The sequence below is a fragment of the Anarrhichthys ocellatus genome, unplaced genomic scaffold (genome assembly GCF_004355925.1).
Source record: "Anarrhichthys ocellatus isolate YVR2014 unplaced genomic scaffold, GSC_Weel_1.0 scaffold21, whole genome shotgun sequence".
Taxonomy (NCBI): Eukaryota; Metazoa; Chordata; class Actinopteri; order Perciformes; family Anarhichadidae; genus Anarrhichthys; species Anarrhichthys ocellatus.
The window spans coordinates 3406167-3426499 of record NW_022280051.1 but is presented as its reverse complement, the minus strand read 5'-3'; the positions used below and the strand labels follow the sequence as shown (position 1 = coordinate 3426499).

Below are 20333 nucleotides of genomic sequence, written 5' to 3'. Positions count from 1 at the left end.
TGTGTGTGTGTGTGTGTGTGTGTGTGTGTGTGTGTGTGTGTGTGTGTCCATCTGAAAGCCAGTTGGTTTTTATGGATTCCAGCACTTTCACCACAGAGTTGTTGGCATCCTACTCATTCGTTGAGGACTAATCAACAGAGCACTGTGTGTGTGTGTGTGTGTGTGTGTGGTGGAACTGGCGAGGTTTTAAGCCCATCCTGATCATTTAATTAGTCTGATTACCCAAACAGCTGTCTGCTGGCGGTCCCTCTGACTTAAATGCACAAACACACACACACACACACACACGTACGCACAGCGTGATGATGCTAGCCTACATGTGTGACTGCCGCTGGGGGCCCTCAGAGCAGGGTGTGATAAATATTGTCTCCGTGGCTCTGATGTCGGCTCACCCTCCACGCTGGAGTAGGAAGTGTTCTGACCGAAGTCTCTCTATGCTGAAAGTCCTGTGTTTGGTACTCGGTGTGTTTTTATATGCCTGTGCCGAATCCATAAATTGAGAAGTAGCAATTTGCAGCATTTGTTTTATGAATTCAAATAGTGTTGACCTCACGTTTTCAGTCTCGGTAGGACTCTCAGCGCTCAGCACTTGCAGTACTCGTGGCAGTAGTATCTGCGAACAGAAAGTCGATACACCATGCATAATTCACCACGCATGCACACATAATTTACATTGACAGAGGCAAATGAATAGGAGGAACAAAAGGCCGTGCGTTAAGGAACCGCCATGCCTGCAACGTTGAGTGCTGCTCCATCTCGGCTCACAGGAGGAGTCGCTCCGCTAGTTTGAGGCAGAGCAGCACCTCCATCCCTCCGTGGAACCAGCTGCTCGCTTGTTTTTTAGTTTTTTGTGACTCTCCACAGGCTGCTCTTTCTCTCGCTCTCCCTCCCTCCCTCCCGGCCTCCCAGGGGAATTACATGACACCTGCTAAGCTTAGATGTTGGATGCTCCTGCTCTACATAGCAACAATGATTCTCATCCAGCCATCTGTTCCGGAAACCCGTTATATTGGCTCTAAACATGCGAGGACGAGTGGGAATAAGTGCACGAATTGTTCACACCATTCGGATTGTCGTCATGTTCCGCTGATTGGCTCATGCACCGGCGAGTGGACTTTCCTGAAGCTCTGTCAACCCTCAGTGGTCGTCCCGATAGCTGCGAGAACTGACGAGGAGCAACCTCGAGAGAGAAACGAGCGCTAGCGTCCCATTTGTTTAGGTGACCTTATACGCCTCGCTGACTCCAGACCAGTGCTTTCCTCGTGCCGGGGTTGGACTCTTGCGCTGATGTATGTGCACACACAAACGCATCTGTTTCTGGATACATTACCAAACATTGGTCCCTATTGAGTGGAGAGCTGCAGTTCCCTGCTGTGTTTTCTAACTGCTGCTCAGAGAGTGGGAGAGGTACTTACACTCTGATGGTGGAAGTTCTGATTTATTCGGGACCAACGACTAAACAAAGAGTGCTCTGATGCTTGTGAGGCTATGAAGACTCTGTGAGATTTATTCAGACAGTTAAAGTGCCAGTGACGGGGAGGAGAAGCCAAACTGGTGCTGCTCGTCAGTCAAAAATGTCAGTGAAACCCAAAATATGAAGGAGCAGCCAATATAGCAGCAACGTCTTGTGTCTAAGAACTTTGGCAGTTTGGGGAAAGTTGAACTCATGTTTTTCATTTGCATGTTATATACTTTAAATAAAATCCAACTTAGCCCTATACTTTGATTAAAATGTATTTATTCACGCGTGGGGGCTTCGATGGTTTTTGGTAATAAATGAAAAGGTTTGGTTCAAGTTATTCATCAAAGAAAACAAAATGTGCTTCTTCAGCGTGAGAGTGAGCTGCTGTCCTCTGTTGGTCTGTGTGAAGGTAAATAAGCAGCACTACTGGCCACTTTATTAGGTACAGCTGTTCGATTGCTCATTAACACAAATATCTAATCGGCCAATCACGTGGCAGCAACTCAATGCATTTAGGCATGTAGGCATAGTCGTGACTGGTTGCTGTCTTCTGACAGAGCAACTTTGGGATGTGTTGGAAACGGGAGATTCGCAACTTCTCAAAGGACACATCTTAAGTCGATGACAAAAGTCTGCTTTTATAGCGTTAAATCCTGATGTAACACCCATAGAATCTCACATATTCTCGGTTCCATTGCGATGTCGTAGCTTGGAAAAAATGGGCTGTGTGTTTGGACTTGCAAACATCTGTACAACCACATAAATAAAGAAAATAAATATATGTCAAGGAACAGGAGAAGAGAAGAAATGGAGAGATTGCATCACCAGAATGGCCGGAATTTGTGACAGAGAAGCGTCACCAGAAAGTCACTATTTCTAAACAAACAGCAACCTAATTAGGAGGAATTCTGTTCCTCTGGAGTGAGACAGCGCTGTGTTTCACTGAAACGCAGTGTTTAGTTTCACCGTGTGGTTGTTGACAGTGGAGGAAGGTCAGATCCAGGTCATGTGGATGCAATAAACCGAGGAGGAGGGGGGGGGGGGGGGCGTGTGATGGGGCAGGGGGGGATGACTTTTAATCTGGGAGAGGCACTTAAAACAGATGCAGTGCCGGGCGCTGCAGATGGGGGGCATCGTAGGACCTGAGAACCTGGAGGGATCCGAGAGAGGGGAAAAAAGGGATCTCGGTGAGATTGGTCCCCACCGCCGGAGCCGCGCTTCAACGGTCGCTCTCCCTCACTCGCAGCAACACACACACACACACTTCTCCTCTTTCCCGCTCTCCCTCTCTCTCTCTCTCTCTCTCTCTCTCTCTCTCTCTCTTTCTCTCTCTCGCACACACACTCTCTCTCTGCCTCGGTGTCTCCTCAGTCACTCGTTCATCCGCTCTCTCCCGTTTCATCTCTCCACACGGCGGAGTGCAGAGAGAGGTGAATCGCTTTTTTTTCCCTGGGCTGGCTGGCTGGCTGGCTGGCAGTGGCTAGATTTGGGGCAGACAGAGACAGAGTTGGGGGACTCCGAGGGACAGGACGGTACTCGGAGAGGAGAGTGGGGGGGGGGGGGGGGGCACCAACGAGGAAAGATCCAGCGCAAGATTTCCTGCAGCGGAGATTATTTTGCATCACAAAAACCTGTGGAAAGAGGGATCTGACACTGTACTGGCTGCTCAACCGCTGTCCGCACAAGAGGTGCCATTTAGTGTGTTAATATGTGTGTGTGTGTCTGTCTGTCTGTGTGTGTGTGTGTGTGCGTGTGATTCTGAGTCTGCTCACCTTTTCAGTATGCAGATTCATTGGCTTCTTCTCTCATGCAAATGTGAAGTTGGCTGCTCCACGTCTCTGACAGAGACACAGACAGAGCCGGCCACTGTAATTCAGGTTTGCATGATTATAATGCAGCGCCCCGGGAATTAGTTCAGCTCTGATGGATTAAGGCATGATGTGTGTGTGTGTGTGTGTGTGTGTGTGTGTGTGTGTGTGTGTGTGTGTGTGTGTGTGCATTTCACACGACAGAAGAACCAGAAAAATTCCCCAATATGATGGAAAACTTCCAAATTCAAATGTGCATCTCTGTTGTATTTCCTCTTAATTTCCTCCACCTTCTGTCTGAGCGCTTTCACAGTCCATCTCTGTTGAGATGCGTCTGTCTGCACGTGTGTGTGTGTGTGTGTGTGTATGTGTGTGTGTGTTACATGTATGCTCTCCAGCGTATCATGCTCGGATGTCACTGCCTCAGGATCACGGAGGGAAAAAGATAAGTGTGGGGGGGGCTAAATGCTACGTGGCACCGTGCCAAGTTGCCGCTTTAAAGAGGATGTTGAAGGTTAGCCGAATGTCTTCTCAGCATGTGCGCCCTCTCCGTCTGTCTCTCTGCTTCTTCCCTTCTATGCGGAGGAGAAGCGAGAAGGACGAGTGTGTTGGTTAAAGCGGCACCATGAGGTTACTTAAGTAACGCCAGTAGAGCCCCCCCCTCCCTCTGCTCATCCGTCCCGTCCTGCCTCCATTTGATATGTGATTGTATGAGTGTGAGGCGGAGGAGACAGATGGAGTATTTGTTGGGTAAGGGGGGGTGGTGTTGATGCTTGCTGTAGCTTTCTCCCCCTTTTTACTCCCCCGTGGGATTTGCCCTTGCCTTCCATCTCTCCTACATCCATTTCTCTGTTGTCCCTTCCACCACTTTTTTTTCATCTTCTGTCCTGCTGAGCCAGCGAGATTGACTGGTTTAAAGTGGAAGTCCGTCCACAGGACTGGGAGTGCTGAAAGAGATGGAGAGGGAGGGGGAAGGACTCAGGTGAGGGAGAGGAGAATGGAAGTAAAAAATAGCCCCCGGGGGAGTCCGCGGATGATTTATATGTAGACATTTCTCCGCACTCCACCAATCCGTGTGCAGATGATGGATGGGAGACCGTTCATTAGTGTCGGCCGTGTTTGTTTGTGGGGATTTAGCGGATTCAAATAGTTTGCTGTGGTTTTTCAGTGATTTCTGGGTCATTTGTCGCCCCAGTGTTTTCAGCTTCCTCTGCTCGCTGTCGAGGTTTGGAAACAACACAGAAAACCCGAGTGAGTCCAGCCATTTATTTCTGGGTAATTCACAAACACGTCCAGCTGTCCCCGTTTCTGATCAAGGGCTGAGTAGGTTATTTCGCCTCACACCATTCCTCTTCTTTCGACAGGAGGAAAATGTCAGAGTGATTGATTTGAAGAGGGGGAGGTGTGATTCTGATTACTGACTCCTGTCCCTTGTGTTCCTCCAGGGGGCGTGATAGACAAGGACCTGCGCCACTACCTCAACCTGCGCTTTCAGAAAGGCTCGGTGGACCACGAGCTGCAGCAGATCATCCGGGACAACCTCTACCTCCGCACTGTCCCCTGTGAGTTACCTTTTCCTCAACCTACCTACCTTCACTCCCTTCTCGCCTCCTTGAGGGAAGCACTCTGGCCCTCTTGAGGCTCCTGTGTCAAAATCTAGTTTTGTTTCAGTAGATGATTTGCTACCATGGTCCATAGCTGTAGGTTTGTTGTTGCTGCAGGATGGTCTGCAGTGTTTCTGTTCTATCTTCTAGTATCGGCTCGGCTCGCTTGCAACCTCGACCGAGGTGGTACCAAAAAAAAACACACTGCCACTACTAGACACAAAAAGGGCAAGTTGAGTTGAGCTGAGTTGGCAGCAGGCATGGGGGACCATTGACCCTTCACTAAATACCGCCTCTCAAACGCAGACTGGCCAATCATAGTGTAGCATCATCCAGTTGCGATCAGGGTCTGAGAACTATCAACAGTGCTCCGTAGACTGCTTTTGTGGCTTTGGAAACGTAAAACATTGTGTAATAGTGATACTCTGGTGAGCTTTGAAAGAGATACAAGTGTCTGTGTAAAAACCTGTGGAGCTAACATTAGCAGAGTAGCACATCCTTATCTAACATTAGCACCTGTATGCTACGCTAGCTACTGATTGTATACTGAATCTACACATGCTGGTGTTGCTTTTTAATGATTGTAACGGCGAATAAAGAAGTACTCGGCTTTCCAGGAAAAGTGTCGTTGCTTAGTTTCAGTGTTTTCTGTCTGGATCCCCAGGTGATGTGGTGGTTCACTTTTACCTTTTACTCTGTGATCCGTAGCTTTAGCTTCCATCTTTATCTGTTTAACCTGTTTTCACTGCTGAACTAGTTTGACATCCTGGATACATCCTTAAAACATATACTTTAGGCCTTTCTGTCTGCTTCTCTATGAAATCACTTCTTAATATAATATTTATGCCAGAGAGTGCGGTTAGTGACGGTGTGGGCTCCATACTAACACTGACAGCTTGACTGCTAAGCTTGGCTTCGCAAATGGTCAATAGCCTCTCCCTAACAGGTCCATCTGACCATGCTTGTTGCCTCTCATTAACCCGAATCATTCTAATTATTAAGAGAGTACAGTATGCATTGGATAAAGTGTGAGACGAGTGAGGGATGAGACGCCCTCTTTCCCTCGCTGCCATTGGCTCCGGGCCCAACAGTCCCGTCGTCCTGTCCGTGTTGGTAATCAATCAGCTGCTGGGGTGTTGGTTTAGCTGGAATCGGTCTTGTCTGGAAGTTCGATTCTTGAGAATCAAGCGTCGACTGCAGCTCTCTGTCTCCAATTAGCCGCATTAACCGCATCACACAGTCGAGCAGCCCAGTTGTGTAGACAATCAAAGATACGATTTGGAGGGCTTTGTTCAGGAAAGCATTCCAAACTCCATTCCTACGTGGGTCTTCTGTGTGTGCGTGTGTGTGTGTGTGTGTGTGGCCTTTATCAGTCTTATTAAGCCCCCCGGTGATTATATGAGCTTAGACCTGCTGATGTTTAATCCATATTCTTGCGATTGCTGTTTGCCATGTTTGCTGAACATGTGCTCATCGCCATCAGTCAATAGGCTGTGATATTAAGAGTGTCTGTTTGCGTGTGTGTGTGTGTGTGTGTGTGTGTGTGTGTGTACACGCTCTTATCTGTGTGTAGCGAGTGTTAGCTCCGCATTAGCCCAGTCGTGCCATTAGGCCCAGCTGTCTGTTTGCTAACTGTCCCCTGAATCCTTAATGGAGGTGCATTCTTCAAGGCCAGGAGCACGGCGAATTCACTGGAGCCACATTTCCACCTCCCTCTCTGACCAGAATACAACAGGAGAAACTGAGGGGGGGTGGGGCGCTTATTTGTTTGCAACAGAAGCGTAATTTTCTCTGATAACCAGTCACAGAGCTGCTGCGGGTGAGGCATTGGAGATAGAGAAAGGGGTGAAGAGTAAAGAGGGAGAACAAATGGGAGAACAAATAGAGGGGGAGAGGGGGGGGGGAGGTATGGTGATGTGACACAGCCTGTGAGAGCCACATGAGTAAATGGACTGCAGATAAACTGTTGCACAGAGAAGGAGGTTAACCGATGCATTTATGAAGCTTCAACAACGGGCCTCATTGCTGCTGACAGGAAGAGAGGCCTGATGGACGGATCCCTGTTTGGCGCTCAACACATGCACGTTTGTCTTCCAGTGTTGTTTCATCACCTTTCCTCCTTTTAATATATGCTGTCTCGGGCTGCGCAGTTAATCAAAATGTTATGGAAATTGCAATTTTCAAATCACAGAAGGTTCAATGTTCGTTAAAGGTGAAATGTGTGTCAAAATATCATTTCAGATTTAATGGCCTTTTCCTGGCCTACACATCATAATCGAGACATAAGACTCGTGTTTCGTTACCTTAGAATGAGCCGTTTATATATATATATATATAGAGAGCAGCCACACTATTTCTACAGTAGCCCAGAATGGACAAACTTAACACTGTCTCTGGATAGGGCCATTTGCATGTTCATGTTTCCACGTTAGTTAGTTGCAATCGGCAACCTCACTGCTAGATGCCGCCACATACACTGCACCTTTAAGGAAACATCGTTGTGTACAGATTGCTGCAAAAAAACAAAATCATTTAAATATATTTTTTAAAACAAAAAGTCCTTTTGCTGCAGGTGTACTTTGTATTGACTCAGGAACTATGCAGGCAGTTTGCTGCACTGAATAACTCTCATTGGTCAAACACAAGTCTTGAGGCGGATACAACTTATGTACAACATTCATGTTTGTTTAACTGCAGCCAGACCTCATTTGAATGTGATCAGGCTGGCATTGTGATTGGACAAGTGTAATAGCAGTCTGTCAGCGGTATCGCCTACCTCCGATCAGGTGTGATTATCCAGGTATAGAACAAATGAATACCAGCTGTAAATAGGACATTTAAAGGGCCATATGTGGACAAACAATCTAGAGAGATTGTCTTTTTCACCAAGTAGGAGAATAGAGGGAACAAATTGAGGAACATAAAGACACACGGATGCCTCGTGAGCTCTATGACAAGCGATACATCTAAGTGAGACTAAGGGGCGAGGGAGAAAAGAGAACTCTATGTGAAAGATCTGAAGTAGTTCATCAAAGAAATTTAAGCTTAACCCCTGAGTGGTGGAGATGAGACGGCTGACGGGCAGACGGCGGGAGAGCTGCTGCCACCCATACCAATCGTGGACGGAGTCGGCCGGGGCATCTGAGGCGGTGCCGGCTTTTAGACAAATTGCCTGGTTGAAATCCAAGGTCAAAGCGTTAATAGCCTGAGCCCATGTGAAATCAGGCCTATCGTCTGGTAATCCACACATAGAGAGAGCGGAGAGGAGGCCGTGCGTGTGGACTAGTCGAGACGCCTAAGTGGGCTACACCGATCGAGAGCGGGTGAATTATTTAGGGAGAATTGAACTGCAAAACACGGCAATGAAATATATAGATTTCTCTCTCACACACACACGCACACAAGTTTATAGACGGTGTGTGCGCTTTTCATTTGAAGCCTCCAGAGCCGAGCCCGGGGGAAAAACATTTTAAACACTTTTTAAAGTATTTGAACTAATTTCCCAGCGTTTGACTCGGCGTGCGTGCATTTAGTGTAAAGACTTTTAGAGTAAATAACTTAAAGGCCGGGCACATCAACTGAAAGATTAAAAACACAAGTGTCTCACATGTTTCCCCCCAAATACAGAATCAAATATAAATAAGCGCCGTGCCTCTTAATATGTGATAAAAGAAATATATATAACTCATTACTAGGTTGCTCATGTGCTCATTAGCTTTGTTTCTTGCGTTCCTCTTGGTTGCCCCTCCTCTTCCTCTTGATTTCTTAACACACACACGTGTTCATGTTGTTCTGAGCTCTGCCTTTCAGCGCCTTAAAGCACTCAGTGAAGAGCGGTGACTGTCTCTGACGGTCTGGCAGTAATAGAGCCGATGATTAGGAGGTCAGCTGCAGGTAGGAAGGTGACGAGATGCTGCGTCAGTTCTCTCACTTCCCCCTTTCTCTTAACCGTCTCTAAACGGCCTCAGACTATTGCTGTGTCTGAAACAAGTCCTTATCTGCCACGTAGTGCACGTCATTTGCTTTTTGCCGTTTTATTCGGGTGTGAAACGTATGGATTGGACAACGGAACAAAAGAGCAGTGTCCTTGGCATGCACCGTGTTCTAGTTTACTGCCATGATGCTTGTAGGAATGCCGGCTCCACTGACAATAGCTGGGCTAGCATGTAGAGAAAGCACAGAGTGGCTCCATAGCAGAAGAGGGAGCCTTAAACGGAACATCCCGGTGAACATCCCGCTAATGGAAGCTTAAAGTTTATGACGGGTGTGATTGGATGTTCCCACATCTGTCTTTAAAGCTTATTTCACCGCGTTGGTTGAATTGCCCTTCCTGTCAGTCCTCAGGTTTATGCATGCGTTTGTGTGCTTTAGCCTTTACATGCATGCGTAAACAACATATGCCTGGATAGCAGGAAGTGGTGCTGTAGACTGTGAGTTAATGGGGAGTTTGATGCCCGCGGGGACATTGAGTTTGTGTTAATGGCTGAGGCGACCGCGCGCAATCCCGATGGCGTTCGCTTAATGAGAGAGAGACAGAGATGCACTGCGAGTCCATCTGTCTATCCACAGTTGTTGGTTTGATCGTCGCGGCATAGCAGGAAATGCTCATCTCAGCTTTCTCTCCTGCCGCTCTGCTGCACTGTCCATCTTGGCTTCGTCCTTTCATTATCTTTTTTTTTTGGCTTCCAACCTGTTTGGTGCGTGCATATGTTACAAACAACGCCTAACCCGTAAGAGCGCGATTGAAAGCTGAACTCTACATGATGCTATCTGCCAGGTCCCTGTGAGTGGCCCCCTATGTTCTCTTCCCTCAATTTGTCACATGTCTGCGGTCCTGTTTAATAGCCGGACGTCTGATGGATGACCGTAATAATCAGGATAATAAAAAGACTAACAGCCCCCCTGGTGCCCCTTCATTCATTATTTAGCATCTCTGTGAGGAACCTAATAATCGCCAGAAGTGTGAGTCTCCCAGACAGTAGGGGGCCTCACTGCGGAGCTCTGAGGCCCCGGCGTGGTGAGGAATGAGGAGCAGATTGAGGCTTTCAAGATAGAGGATTTGAGGTGAATTGGAGGTTGATGTGTGTGTGTGTGTGTTGAGTGAGAAACAATCACACCTGGTGTTTGTTTTGCATGTGTATTAATGGATCTCCTTCTGACAAAGGTTAGGCAGATCAGACAAATACCTTTAGTCAAAAGCTCACTCTCTGTCATCCCTCCTTTTACTCCCTGTTCCCTTTTATCTCCCCTCACTTACTCATCGACTCATTGGAGGACGGGTGGGGTTTCCATGGCAACTGTTTCCACCCCCCGCCTGCGTCAAAGGCTCGACTCCTCTCAAACTCTCAGCCCACTTTCTTTTCCTCCCCTTCCCTTCCGTACCTCTCCTCTTCCTCTCCCCTCTCTTTCTCCGTCTGCCTAATTCTTCTCCACTTTCTGCAAATGGAGACTGCAGGCCACACGGGTGTAGAAACACGGAGCAGTGCAGACGCCAGGTACTGCTTGTCGGGGTTAGTGGGATTTGAACCCACGCCTGACGGAGGAATTCCTCGAACTCATGAGCTCGGAATAAATAAAAACGATCCATATGATCCCTGACTTTTTTAAGAAATGTGACAAGCAATCTGCCGTCACTCATCCTGGCTTTGAGTGAGGAGGCGAAACGGAGAGGTGTGTGTGTGTGTGTGTGTGTGTGTGTGTTGGAGGTGAGGGAGGGTTCGGAAGGGGTTGACTGACAATGCGGGACACAGGTGTGGATGTGCCGGGTGGTGAGTGTGACACGATGCTGGATGCTCGTCGGCAGATGCACCCTACAGACATGACAGAGAAGAAGTGTGAAATTTGTTCCCTAATTGGCCTTCATCGCACAAATACGCCCCCTCCCCTCCAAACTCCGGCCATCCTCTACCCTTGTCTGTCCAGTAATGGTGTCGGATAGACACGTCCATCAGGTCCATCACACCTCACCACGCTGCTGTCGTGGGAACGTCCTGTGTCATCTTCGCTATTATGATCTGATGTCTTGTGGGGGAATGAGAGAGAGAGAGGATGTAATATTTAATCAACAAACCTTTTTTTTTTTTTTTTTCTATTCAAACACATTTGCAACCTGAAGCCGACTGGAGCCACTTACTGTGACTTATTCATCGTGTTTGAATCCGAGCTGAGGCATCGGCGGCTCTGCGTCGGGATCTTAATGGAGCTCGGTTCCACCGCACGTCCTCGCTCCCATGACACGCGACAGCCCTCCGGATTTTTCCAGAAATACATCCATTGAGGTGGTAGTGATAGAAAACGACAGCTCCTTTAAGCTGGAGATAATCAAAACGGTGGGTAAGAGAGTGGACCTAGATAGCTTAATTGTGTCCACAAGGAGTAGTCTAAGTATGTCTTACTCACACGCTGCTGACTTCCACCACAAAGCCCTGCGCGCCAAGAAGAAGACGTTCTGTGAAATTCAGCTCTGTTGATCAGAGGATCTCTTTGGGACATCGTCTGTCTGTGTGCAGCGTGTCTTACAAATCACATATTGAGCCGCGTGCGATTGATAAAATGTTTAATTTATTAGGTTTCAATGGGAAAAATCCAACCACCTCAGCTGCACATTTTTCACTATCAACTCAATAAATGGGCCTTGGGACTATATAATAGATACAACATAATACCCATTCATTTGCCAACTACAGTTTTGAAGCCTTGAGTTTGGCGATTTGGCCGTCGCCATCTTGGATTACGGCGGTCGCGGTTGGCTTTTTTGCAACCAATGAACGGAGGTGACCATATTTGCAGTTCTTGCCGCCGGCTTTTTCACCCACTGTTGAAAAAAACTCCTTGACCCAGCAGGTAGAGGAATCCCTTTCATTAAGTCTTCTTACAGTATTGTAGGAACCCAGCATTAAAAAATCAAGAAGTGTGTTTTTTCACCTCGAAATGCTGGGTATCCATTTTGGCAGGACAGCAGGGTGCAGTGCAGTGCTCAAAGCATATAGTTCACCAGCGAGCCTTATCTCTGAAGAGGTAAATGGAACTGCAAACCTTGGGCCATCATTTTAAACTCAGCCTTAACTCCCGTTTTAAACAATGACACAGCAGAGATTACAATTCAGGGTTTTTATCAGGAACAGCCCGAAAGTCCTGGTGCATTGTGACCGATGATTCGGGAGGCCTGCTGAATGCTCGGTGCTGCCACTGTGTGTTATGTGTAATATGTGTGTTACAATGAATGATGAAGAAACTTCTGCACTGAGCAGCATGTCTTGTTGTGGTCATAGTTCATAATAACCGTAATCAGTACATTGAAAATAGATTCAACTTTAGTTAAATAGTTATTTTTTACTTTTAACAAACAGTGAAATGATAATTAATAATTGTTTTATCATAAGTTTGTTTAATATAAAATAAAAGAGCAAGTTGATGTCAGTTTGACAGAATTGACAACTAAGCCCCGCCCCTAAAAAAAAACCCACCACCACCTTTTAATGCCCCTAAACACTGATTGTCGCTGTTACTACCGCCTCATTTTAATACACGGAGACATTCAGAGCTTCACAGGCCTAACATGCCTAGGTATGGCTGTTAAGCTATGATTGGGCAATCGCTATTAGAGCCAGGAGTTTCTCAATCGGTCAATGAAGTGACAGCGTCAGCTTTATAGGCTCTTAGTGGGTTTTTACCAATATGAATGTCTCCATGGTTTCTCAGGTCATACTCCTACAAAGAGTAATTATTGATCTCGTGTGACATTTGAGGTGTCTCGTCTGTCAGCCTGTGCGCTGAGGACACGGAGGTGTGTTTGATTTGGTCCACGGAGCAGCTCGGGGACACGCACAACCCACGGCCTTAATATTCATGCGAAGAGCCTCTGTGGCCAAAAAAAGGGCGTTTCTTTGGCCGAGCGTGAACCAGACCTCTGCCTCTACGAACACACAGCCGGGAAAACTATTCCTCTGAATTAAAACGTGCTCTAATTATCAGATGATGACCAGAGGGAGGCAGTACTCTGATTACAGTGACGGTCATGTAAACATCTTAATCACGTTATCTTGTATCCAGGTCATAATGGAGAGGAGAATAACTTGATTATTATTCATCAATCTGTGGAATTACTTCTGTCAGGTGCAGCTCAGTGTGCTGTCTCTCAGTATTTAGATCTTTGAACTCTGCAATAGAGCGTGTTTTCATCAACTTTGAATGAATAAACACACAAAACATATTTCTCTTAAATAAATCTGAATGTAGAAACATGAACACATATATTGCCACACAACTAACATTATTTAAACTCTTACATTTTTTTAGTTTTTGACATATGCACAAGAGGCTCCAAGAGGACACCGTTTCAGTGGCAGCGATGAGCAGCATCCATCGCGGAGACTTTGTGCGAGGCCGGAGACGAGAGAGGAGAATCCCAAAGGGTCCGTCTCATTAGAGACAGTTTCACTGTCACAATTCTCCAGTCTTAGCAGAATTAGGCTTCGCCATCTCTCGTGTTAATTACTGGGGCTGAATGAGTAATTGGCTCCTCTCGGATGCTAAAGCCAGTGAAGACGAAGGGACTGAGGAAGGAGAGAGGAAACAGGGCGAAAGAGAGTTAAGGAGACACAAAAACAAATTCACTGCAGATTTTTTGTTCACGTTTGAGGTTAAGATTGCACGAATTACAATGATGATGTATTTAGTTTCTTTGGAGCGAGGTCGATTTTTCTGAGCACGTTGTTGAACGACGACAACACAGAACCAAGACAGCAAACTTCATTACTCCTTTCTACCAGATCCACTCCTTCTGTCATAACCTTTCACAATAAGAGCCACAGACATACAGAGTGCATTGCGTAACTGTTTACCAGAAGGATGTCAAGTTCACTCAGAGCATTTGGCTAAAAGGAAACTCAATAAATCAGCCTGCCAGACGCTGCTCTGGTTCAATAGTTGACCCCCGGTGTGTAAAGGCCTTAGGCTGTGCACTCGGGTCGACCGCGATGCCCAAAGGGTTGTGAAATAACTTTCATAGGAACATGAAAACGTCCTGCAGCCGGGGGCTGATTTCCCCCCCCCCCTAATCATGTCTCTGTAATATTCAAGCAATCATTTAGTCTGGGAGGTCTCTGCAATCAGGAGATCCAATCTGTGCCGCCACTGCTCTCTGTGGCTTTAGGTAATAGCACGACAAGTGCTTCTTCTGCTCACACACGCATATCAGAGCTCTGATTCTGTTTATCCAAGCCCCTAATGAAATATTCCATCTTTGCCACATCAGTAAGACGGGGAATTGAATGTGCAGAGGCTGCTACGCTATCTCAAACTGTGACCCGGTGAATGAGGGAAAGCTATCATAATGTCAGACTGTCTGTGTCATTATTCGCCGCGATCCGCGTAACTAAGCCCGACACCGCGCATATTCAATTTGGAAGGTAATGATATTAGGGCAGAAAGTATACGCACTTATCTACAGCTGCAACACTAAGCAGTAAAGTGATTGAAGCTCGCCGCCAGCTATTCCATGTAGAGGCTCGGGTCTCTCGGCTGACGCAGGTGCAGCTTTCAGGACGTTTCATAAGAAACTCGCAGGCTGTGAAAGATTAAAACTAGCAGGTCTCGTACTCTATTCTAAAGTGCATGGTGCAATGCAGCAAAATGTCTCGGTCAAGCAAACCTCTGAGTGGAAACACGTGGAAGGTCGACGCCACACGGATAATACACGTTTTCAATCTATTGGACTACTTTCTTTACGTTGTCTCAGTCCTTTCTGTTTGGTCAATGTTCTAGCGAGTCCTGTTTTTGTGCCAATTAGAGCACTGTTAATCTTCCCGGTTAAGGGCCCATGCCATTGATATGACATGTCATAGTCACAGGGAGTACCACTCACTCATTGGGAAACAAAGTGTGAGAATCAGAGGTCAACAGTTATTGGGTTTCTCCTCTTCACCTCTTCAATATAACCTTACAAGTGTGTTTTTCGCTTTTTACATTTTATTGTGAAATTATTAATAATCATTGTCATATAGAGGTGTGTAAAATACACCTCCAGTGCGGCTGGTTAAACGTGTACTGTAACACTTTTGTCCTTTTCTAATGAATTGAATTGTAATTATATTGCGTAGTTTTTGATGGGGTTACATTTTAGATTATTGTCTGACTAAAGTGTTAAAGTGCACATTATATTTCAATCCCGACGCCCCTGCTGATAGACTTGTACTGTGCGGTTGCAGTTCCTTCCTCACAGAAGATGTTGGTGTCGCAAACCAAAGACGTTCTGATTAGAGGAACATTTCCCAGGTGCACTAGCAGGCGTTGCGGCTTGGAGTCCCGGTGCTAGCATCCACACTAATGTGACGTTCAACACCTCGGGTACCTCGTGGTTACGTCACGGTTTGCAGTGCACCTTTGCCGGGGACGAAGCGAGAACAGTGATCACCAAACGAGCAGCGTTCACTAAATTATCTCTCGGTAGTTGTTTGTTCAGCTTTTTCTCTGCTCCGCTGTGGTTCGCTGTCATCCCGCTACGCCCCAGAATCTCTCCGCTGTACCATATTAAAAAGGAAAACAGGCAGTAGTTGAAAATTCATGTTATTACACAAAACCACTCGCCACAACGTGTTTGAGTCCTGCACACACAAAATAAAATTCTGCAGTTTCATATTTTCTTTGCCGGTTGTTTTGATAAACTGCACTTTCTCTCACCACAGAACACTCCAGGCTCTCCTCTGATTTCCCACCTCTACCTCTCAGTTTACCGAAGACAAAATCTGTTTTATTTGGCTCTCCCTTTCCTCCCTCCCTTGCTTCCTCCTCCCTCTCTCCTCTCCTCAATTGCTGTTGGCTTTTTGTGTTGCAATGCGCTCCAGTGCACAGGAAGACGCTCTGGTTGCTCAAGGTGAGATTGTTCGACTGATCAACAAAGGGCAAGCGAGTGTTTCCTTTTGTTAGACATGAGCGGCGCATCCCCAGACAAACGTACAGTAACGTTCTCACAGACGCACACACATGTGCATCAAAGACCGACTCGCTCAGGGTTTCATTGTAGTGAGTTGTGTGGCTGAGCAGACCCAGGAAGTGTTTTGTGATCGCCGGTTCTGTTTTGGATCTGGCTCTAGGGTTGAGAAATGACCCGGAATCACCGATCTCTATGGCTGACAAATCAGCTATCGATTCTTGTGTCTCTCCTTGCGTATTTCTGCTAATGTTGCAAACATGGTGCAACACCAGCATGCATTTAGACTCATTAGATTCTCTACAGCCACTTAGTGAATCTAAAGCGTAGTTTATACTCGCCACAGCAAAGCCGGCACGAGGCTACAGGAAAGGACATCAAGGCCTGTGTGTTCTTTCTTTACATGGCTGTTATAAAGGAAATACAGTAGTCAATGAATATGAGGTATGAGTTCACAGTTAATTACACTTCCTCCTCGGCATTGTGGAGGTTGTCTTGTGGCGCTTTGAGAGAGGCGTACATGTCTGCTTTCATTACAGTCTTCTGTCAAACTGGTCCACCTGCTCACATATATCTGAACACACAGATGCACTTCCACTCACAAAGTGATTGAATTCTGTCGAGGGCTGGCGTTCCAAGTCGTATTTTCGGAGACGTGGGCAGATGTTTGTGTTTAGAGTTTGCAGCCAGCGTTCATCTCAGCAGGTTATTTACTCATGGCCTGTTTACTGGATAACAGCCCGACTCTCTGCAACACATGTGCTTTTTATTTCTTTTGCATGTGCACATCGGCGTTGACCTCCACAGACAGACAGACGGTACTGTAACATTGGAGAAACCTGCATCCTCTCTGCAGGGCCTGTGTTTAAGATGTCTGGCAATAATTTTGAGGCTTGAGTGATGGCATCTGTAGGGACTCCATGAGAGACGATTATGAGCCAATTATGCTGATTAATGGGATTATAGCTTCCACCTCTCCTGGTGGATACTTACACATGTAAATAGATCTTTTCCTTCTCAAACTGGAGCGGATTCACTCATACTTCCCTCGCTGCTCAACAATACATGCTCTCCTAATTGAGAACAGGAGCGAACGGATTGAACGTTTAGTGTTTTTTTTGGTGATTTTGCAGCAGAGCTCCTGGGCTTTTGTTTTGCAGTGAAGACGTTTTTTTTTTTTTTTCTTTGAGCAGGAAGGCTTAAACGATCAGGGAGCGCCTTCTGGCCGCGTGCCACCGTGCCGTTTGACTCGACTCCTTAAAACCTTAAAAGTGCCAGTCTCGGTCCGGCGGGCATTCGATGCTCGGGCTCACGTTCGGGAAGCAGAGCTCTCTGACAGAGAAACAAGGTCAGCCGAGAGTGGCTGACCTCTCGGCTGACTCCTCCATCCACTCCCTCTCCCCGGGGTCTGCTCGAGAGAGATGAGCTCTCCAACAGTGCAACGCCTCGGCCATGCAGAGAGAAACCTCTAGCGGGCATCTCACCTGTCTGTGTGGGTTTATGTGGGTTGTGCAGACATGTCGGTCAAGCCTGTGCTTTATGTGCCAGCGAGAGCACCGTACTCTGATACAGGCCGCTGATATGCGGCCTATTCTCCTGCCAAGTCACAGAAGCTCTGCCAACTGTCTGTCAACCCACATCCACAGCTGCCTGCATTGCCCACTCTAATATTTCTAAGAAAAGGAAACCTTGTATGAACTGTGTATTTACCGTGACCTATGAGAGCGACCAGATAGGAAATACTAAACACAGGAGTGCAAACAGAAGAACAGAAAAGTTCTCGTTGCATATTTTTCTCTTCTTAACATGAAAGCATCCACTGGCTGCTGGTGCTGTTATCTTGTTCAGTTTGAAGAGGAAAAGATGTGTGAAATATGGTTAGCACATCTGACCCGACAATTCACAACAAAAAGGCGTAAACTGGGAATGTATGACATAATATTTCAATAAATATTTTAAAAAGTTAGCTTAGCATAATCGGTTATTCCTATTATGCCTGAAACAATGCATCCATACATAAAACAAAGGAATACTTTGTGTGTATGTTTCATGTATTATTTGACTGGAAAAATACAATTTTTGTGAATGTAAGTAGTAGCTCGTGATGCTACATTAAATCACTAGTTTGATATTAATCAAGAAGATTTATATTTCTCTCAAATATCTGAAAATAAGGAAAAATATAAAATCCCACCGGAGCCAATCATTTTGTCTGACGTCCCGATAAACTGACCTATCGATGAAGCACAGCCTGTTGGTAACGTTAGAGGTGCTGCTGTGCATAGTGTACCTGAATGAGAGACACTCGTTCTTCCAGTTGAGCCAACATATCTTACAAGTGAAGTTATGTGTATACAGCAGCGCAGACATATTAACAGACCCAGCTCTCATTAACCTCCTTTCTGCTAGAAGATGCTGCTAATTATAACATATGTGAACAGGCAAACGTTTGCTGACAGATCTGCAAAAAAAAGAAAAGAAAAAAAGCTTTAATTTCTTTGTTTTGAGGATAGTAATGAGAAGCATTTCTTCATCTTGCACCATCATTCAGCTCATATTCTGGGCTGTTGTTGTTGTTGTTGTGTGTAACTAGGCTACATTCCAGCTGAATAGGGTTTCGGAGTTGAGTCTTTGAGGTTCACGTGTGGCTTGTGGCTGAGAGCCACTCGAGGAGAGGGAGGATCAGCGGCGGTGGAGCGGCTAATAACGGTGACGGAAGATCGAGCTCTGCCGATGTTTTGCTTCCTCCAATCATTGGATATTCTGCTCAGAGGCATCCAGACATCGCTCAATGACTCTCAAGGTTGGAGCGGCGACATAAAGGGACATCGCTTTGATGACTCTAAATACCTCCACACCGATAACTGTTCTCCTTCCTCCTCTTCATCTGCTTCCTGTCTGCTTCATGCAGCCCCACCCCCCCCATCCCCACCCCCCCTTGTCTCTCACTGTCAGATTCAAATGAAAAGAGCTGCTCAGCCGTCAGGGACTCTGTGAGCAAAGTGCAACACAAACATGTGTTCCTGTCCTGCGAGGACCAAACACACACACACACACACACACAAATATGCGGTCTCCGCCCCCTCTGCACCTGGTAAACAGATGTGTTTAACAGCAGCTCCCGATAGAAACACACTCGTGCGTCCGGAGGCCCCGGGTCGGTTCCCTCAAGGTCAGCGGTTGAGCGTAAACCAATAGCGTCTGAGTTAAGGGACACGAAACGCCGCCTTGATTCCCCGCAGAGGCTCCGAGTCAATAAGCTGCTGCTCAAGATGTATGAGAGCATTAGAGCTACACTCTGACAAACCAGAGGAGTCCAGTTTGTGTGTGTGTGCGTTTGTGTTTTTGTATTTGTTCATGCACATCGGTGGCTCTCTCTTTCTCTTCTTGTTTGTGTTTTTTTGCATGCGACTCTGTGATTAATCCCTTTTTGGCGAAGAACTGTCTCCAGCGAACAACACTTGTGTATTCATGAGAAGTGGATGATGCCTCATAATGCAAAGTAGCCGTCAGCCAGGAGGAGAAAGAGTAGGAGCGGCAGAGTCTTATCAATCTACAAGGAATGGAGGAAGGAGATGACACATTTAGCACAAACGGGAGCATTTAGGTGGCGCTCCTTCAGCTGCTGCTGTGAACTGTGGAAATTCAATGAGCACGTTTAATTTGATACTTTTACTGAATCTCATTCCGCTTGTTCGGTGCATAACTATTTTATCTTTGTTCTGCCGCTGACGGGTCCACTGATGGCAAACAACATATTTCAGAAAGTGACTGAAATTGAGGAAGTAGACGTACAGTAGTATGGTAATTTCTCCAGCAATGCTTAATAGCTGACGACAGAAGTGATCTTTATCCACACTGCAGAAGGTTATTATGGCAAACAACGCTCTAAATTATGACTCCGATCCAAAATCCATCAAGTAAAGCGGCTTTTTAACCAGAAAGAAAGAGCTTGCAAATCAAGTTACATTTTTATGAAATATGTTTCGACGTTAATGATGATGTGTTGAATGTAAATGTGTGTTTGTGTCCTGGCTCCATCATGTTTTGACGTTATTAGGTCCTAAAACATGTAGTTGAAGCTTATGTTTGTAATGTGAGCAATGGGTCAAAAGACTGTGTAATCTCACCTCATCATAGTTAGAAAACTAAATTTTTAAATCCCCAAATTCCCAAATAGGTACATTCAGACCTTTTTCTTCATTGAACTTAAGCCTATCACTTTGCCTAAAGATGGGCCATAATATATTCAATTAAGTGCATTCAATTCATTTTTTAACATGCAATGTTTTTGTATTATTAATCTGAATTAACGTGTTAAATTCGACACTCTCAGGTACTAAACTTTGAATGAACTGTCACTGCACTACTGACTTGTGTGGCCTTTTGTTTAGGCCTCGGAGCGCGTGATTATAGTACATTTAGCATGTTGCACTGATCTAACGTAACTGGCACAAGCCTCTCTCTCTCTCTCTCTCTCTCTGTGTGTGTGTGTGTGTGTGTGTGTGTGTGTGTGTGTGTGTGTGTGT

The 20333-nt window shown here is 46.1% G+C and overlaps 1 protein-coding gene across 12 annotated transcripts in view; it reads left to right on the top strand.

Annotated features, from left to right (window-relative positions):
- The window catches only part of magi2a (membrane associated guanylate kinase, WW and PDZ domain containing 2a), a 155307-nt gene that overhangs the window by 42217 nt on the left and 92757 nt on the right, over positions 1-20333 (top strand). For 10 of the 12 annotated variants that reach the window (XM_031858855.1, XM_031858854.1, XM_031858851.1 and 7 more), the window contains exon 2: positions 4716-4832. In XM_031858855.1, the coding sequence (XP_031714715.1) occupies positions 4716-4832 (117 nt within the window). The other 2 variants (XM_031858858.1, XM_031858857.1) reach the window with 2 other exon arrangements.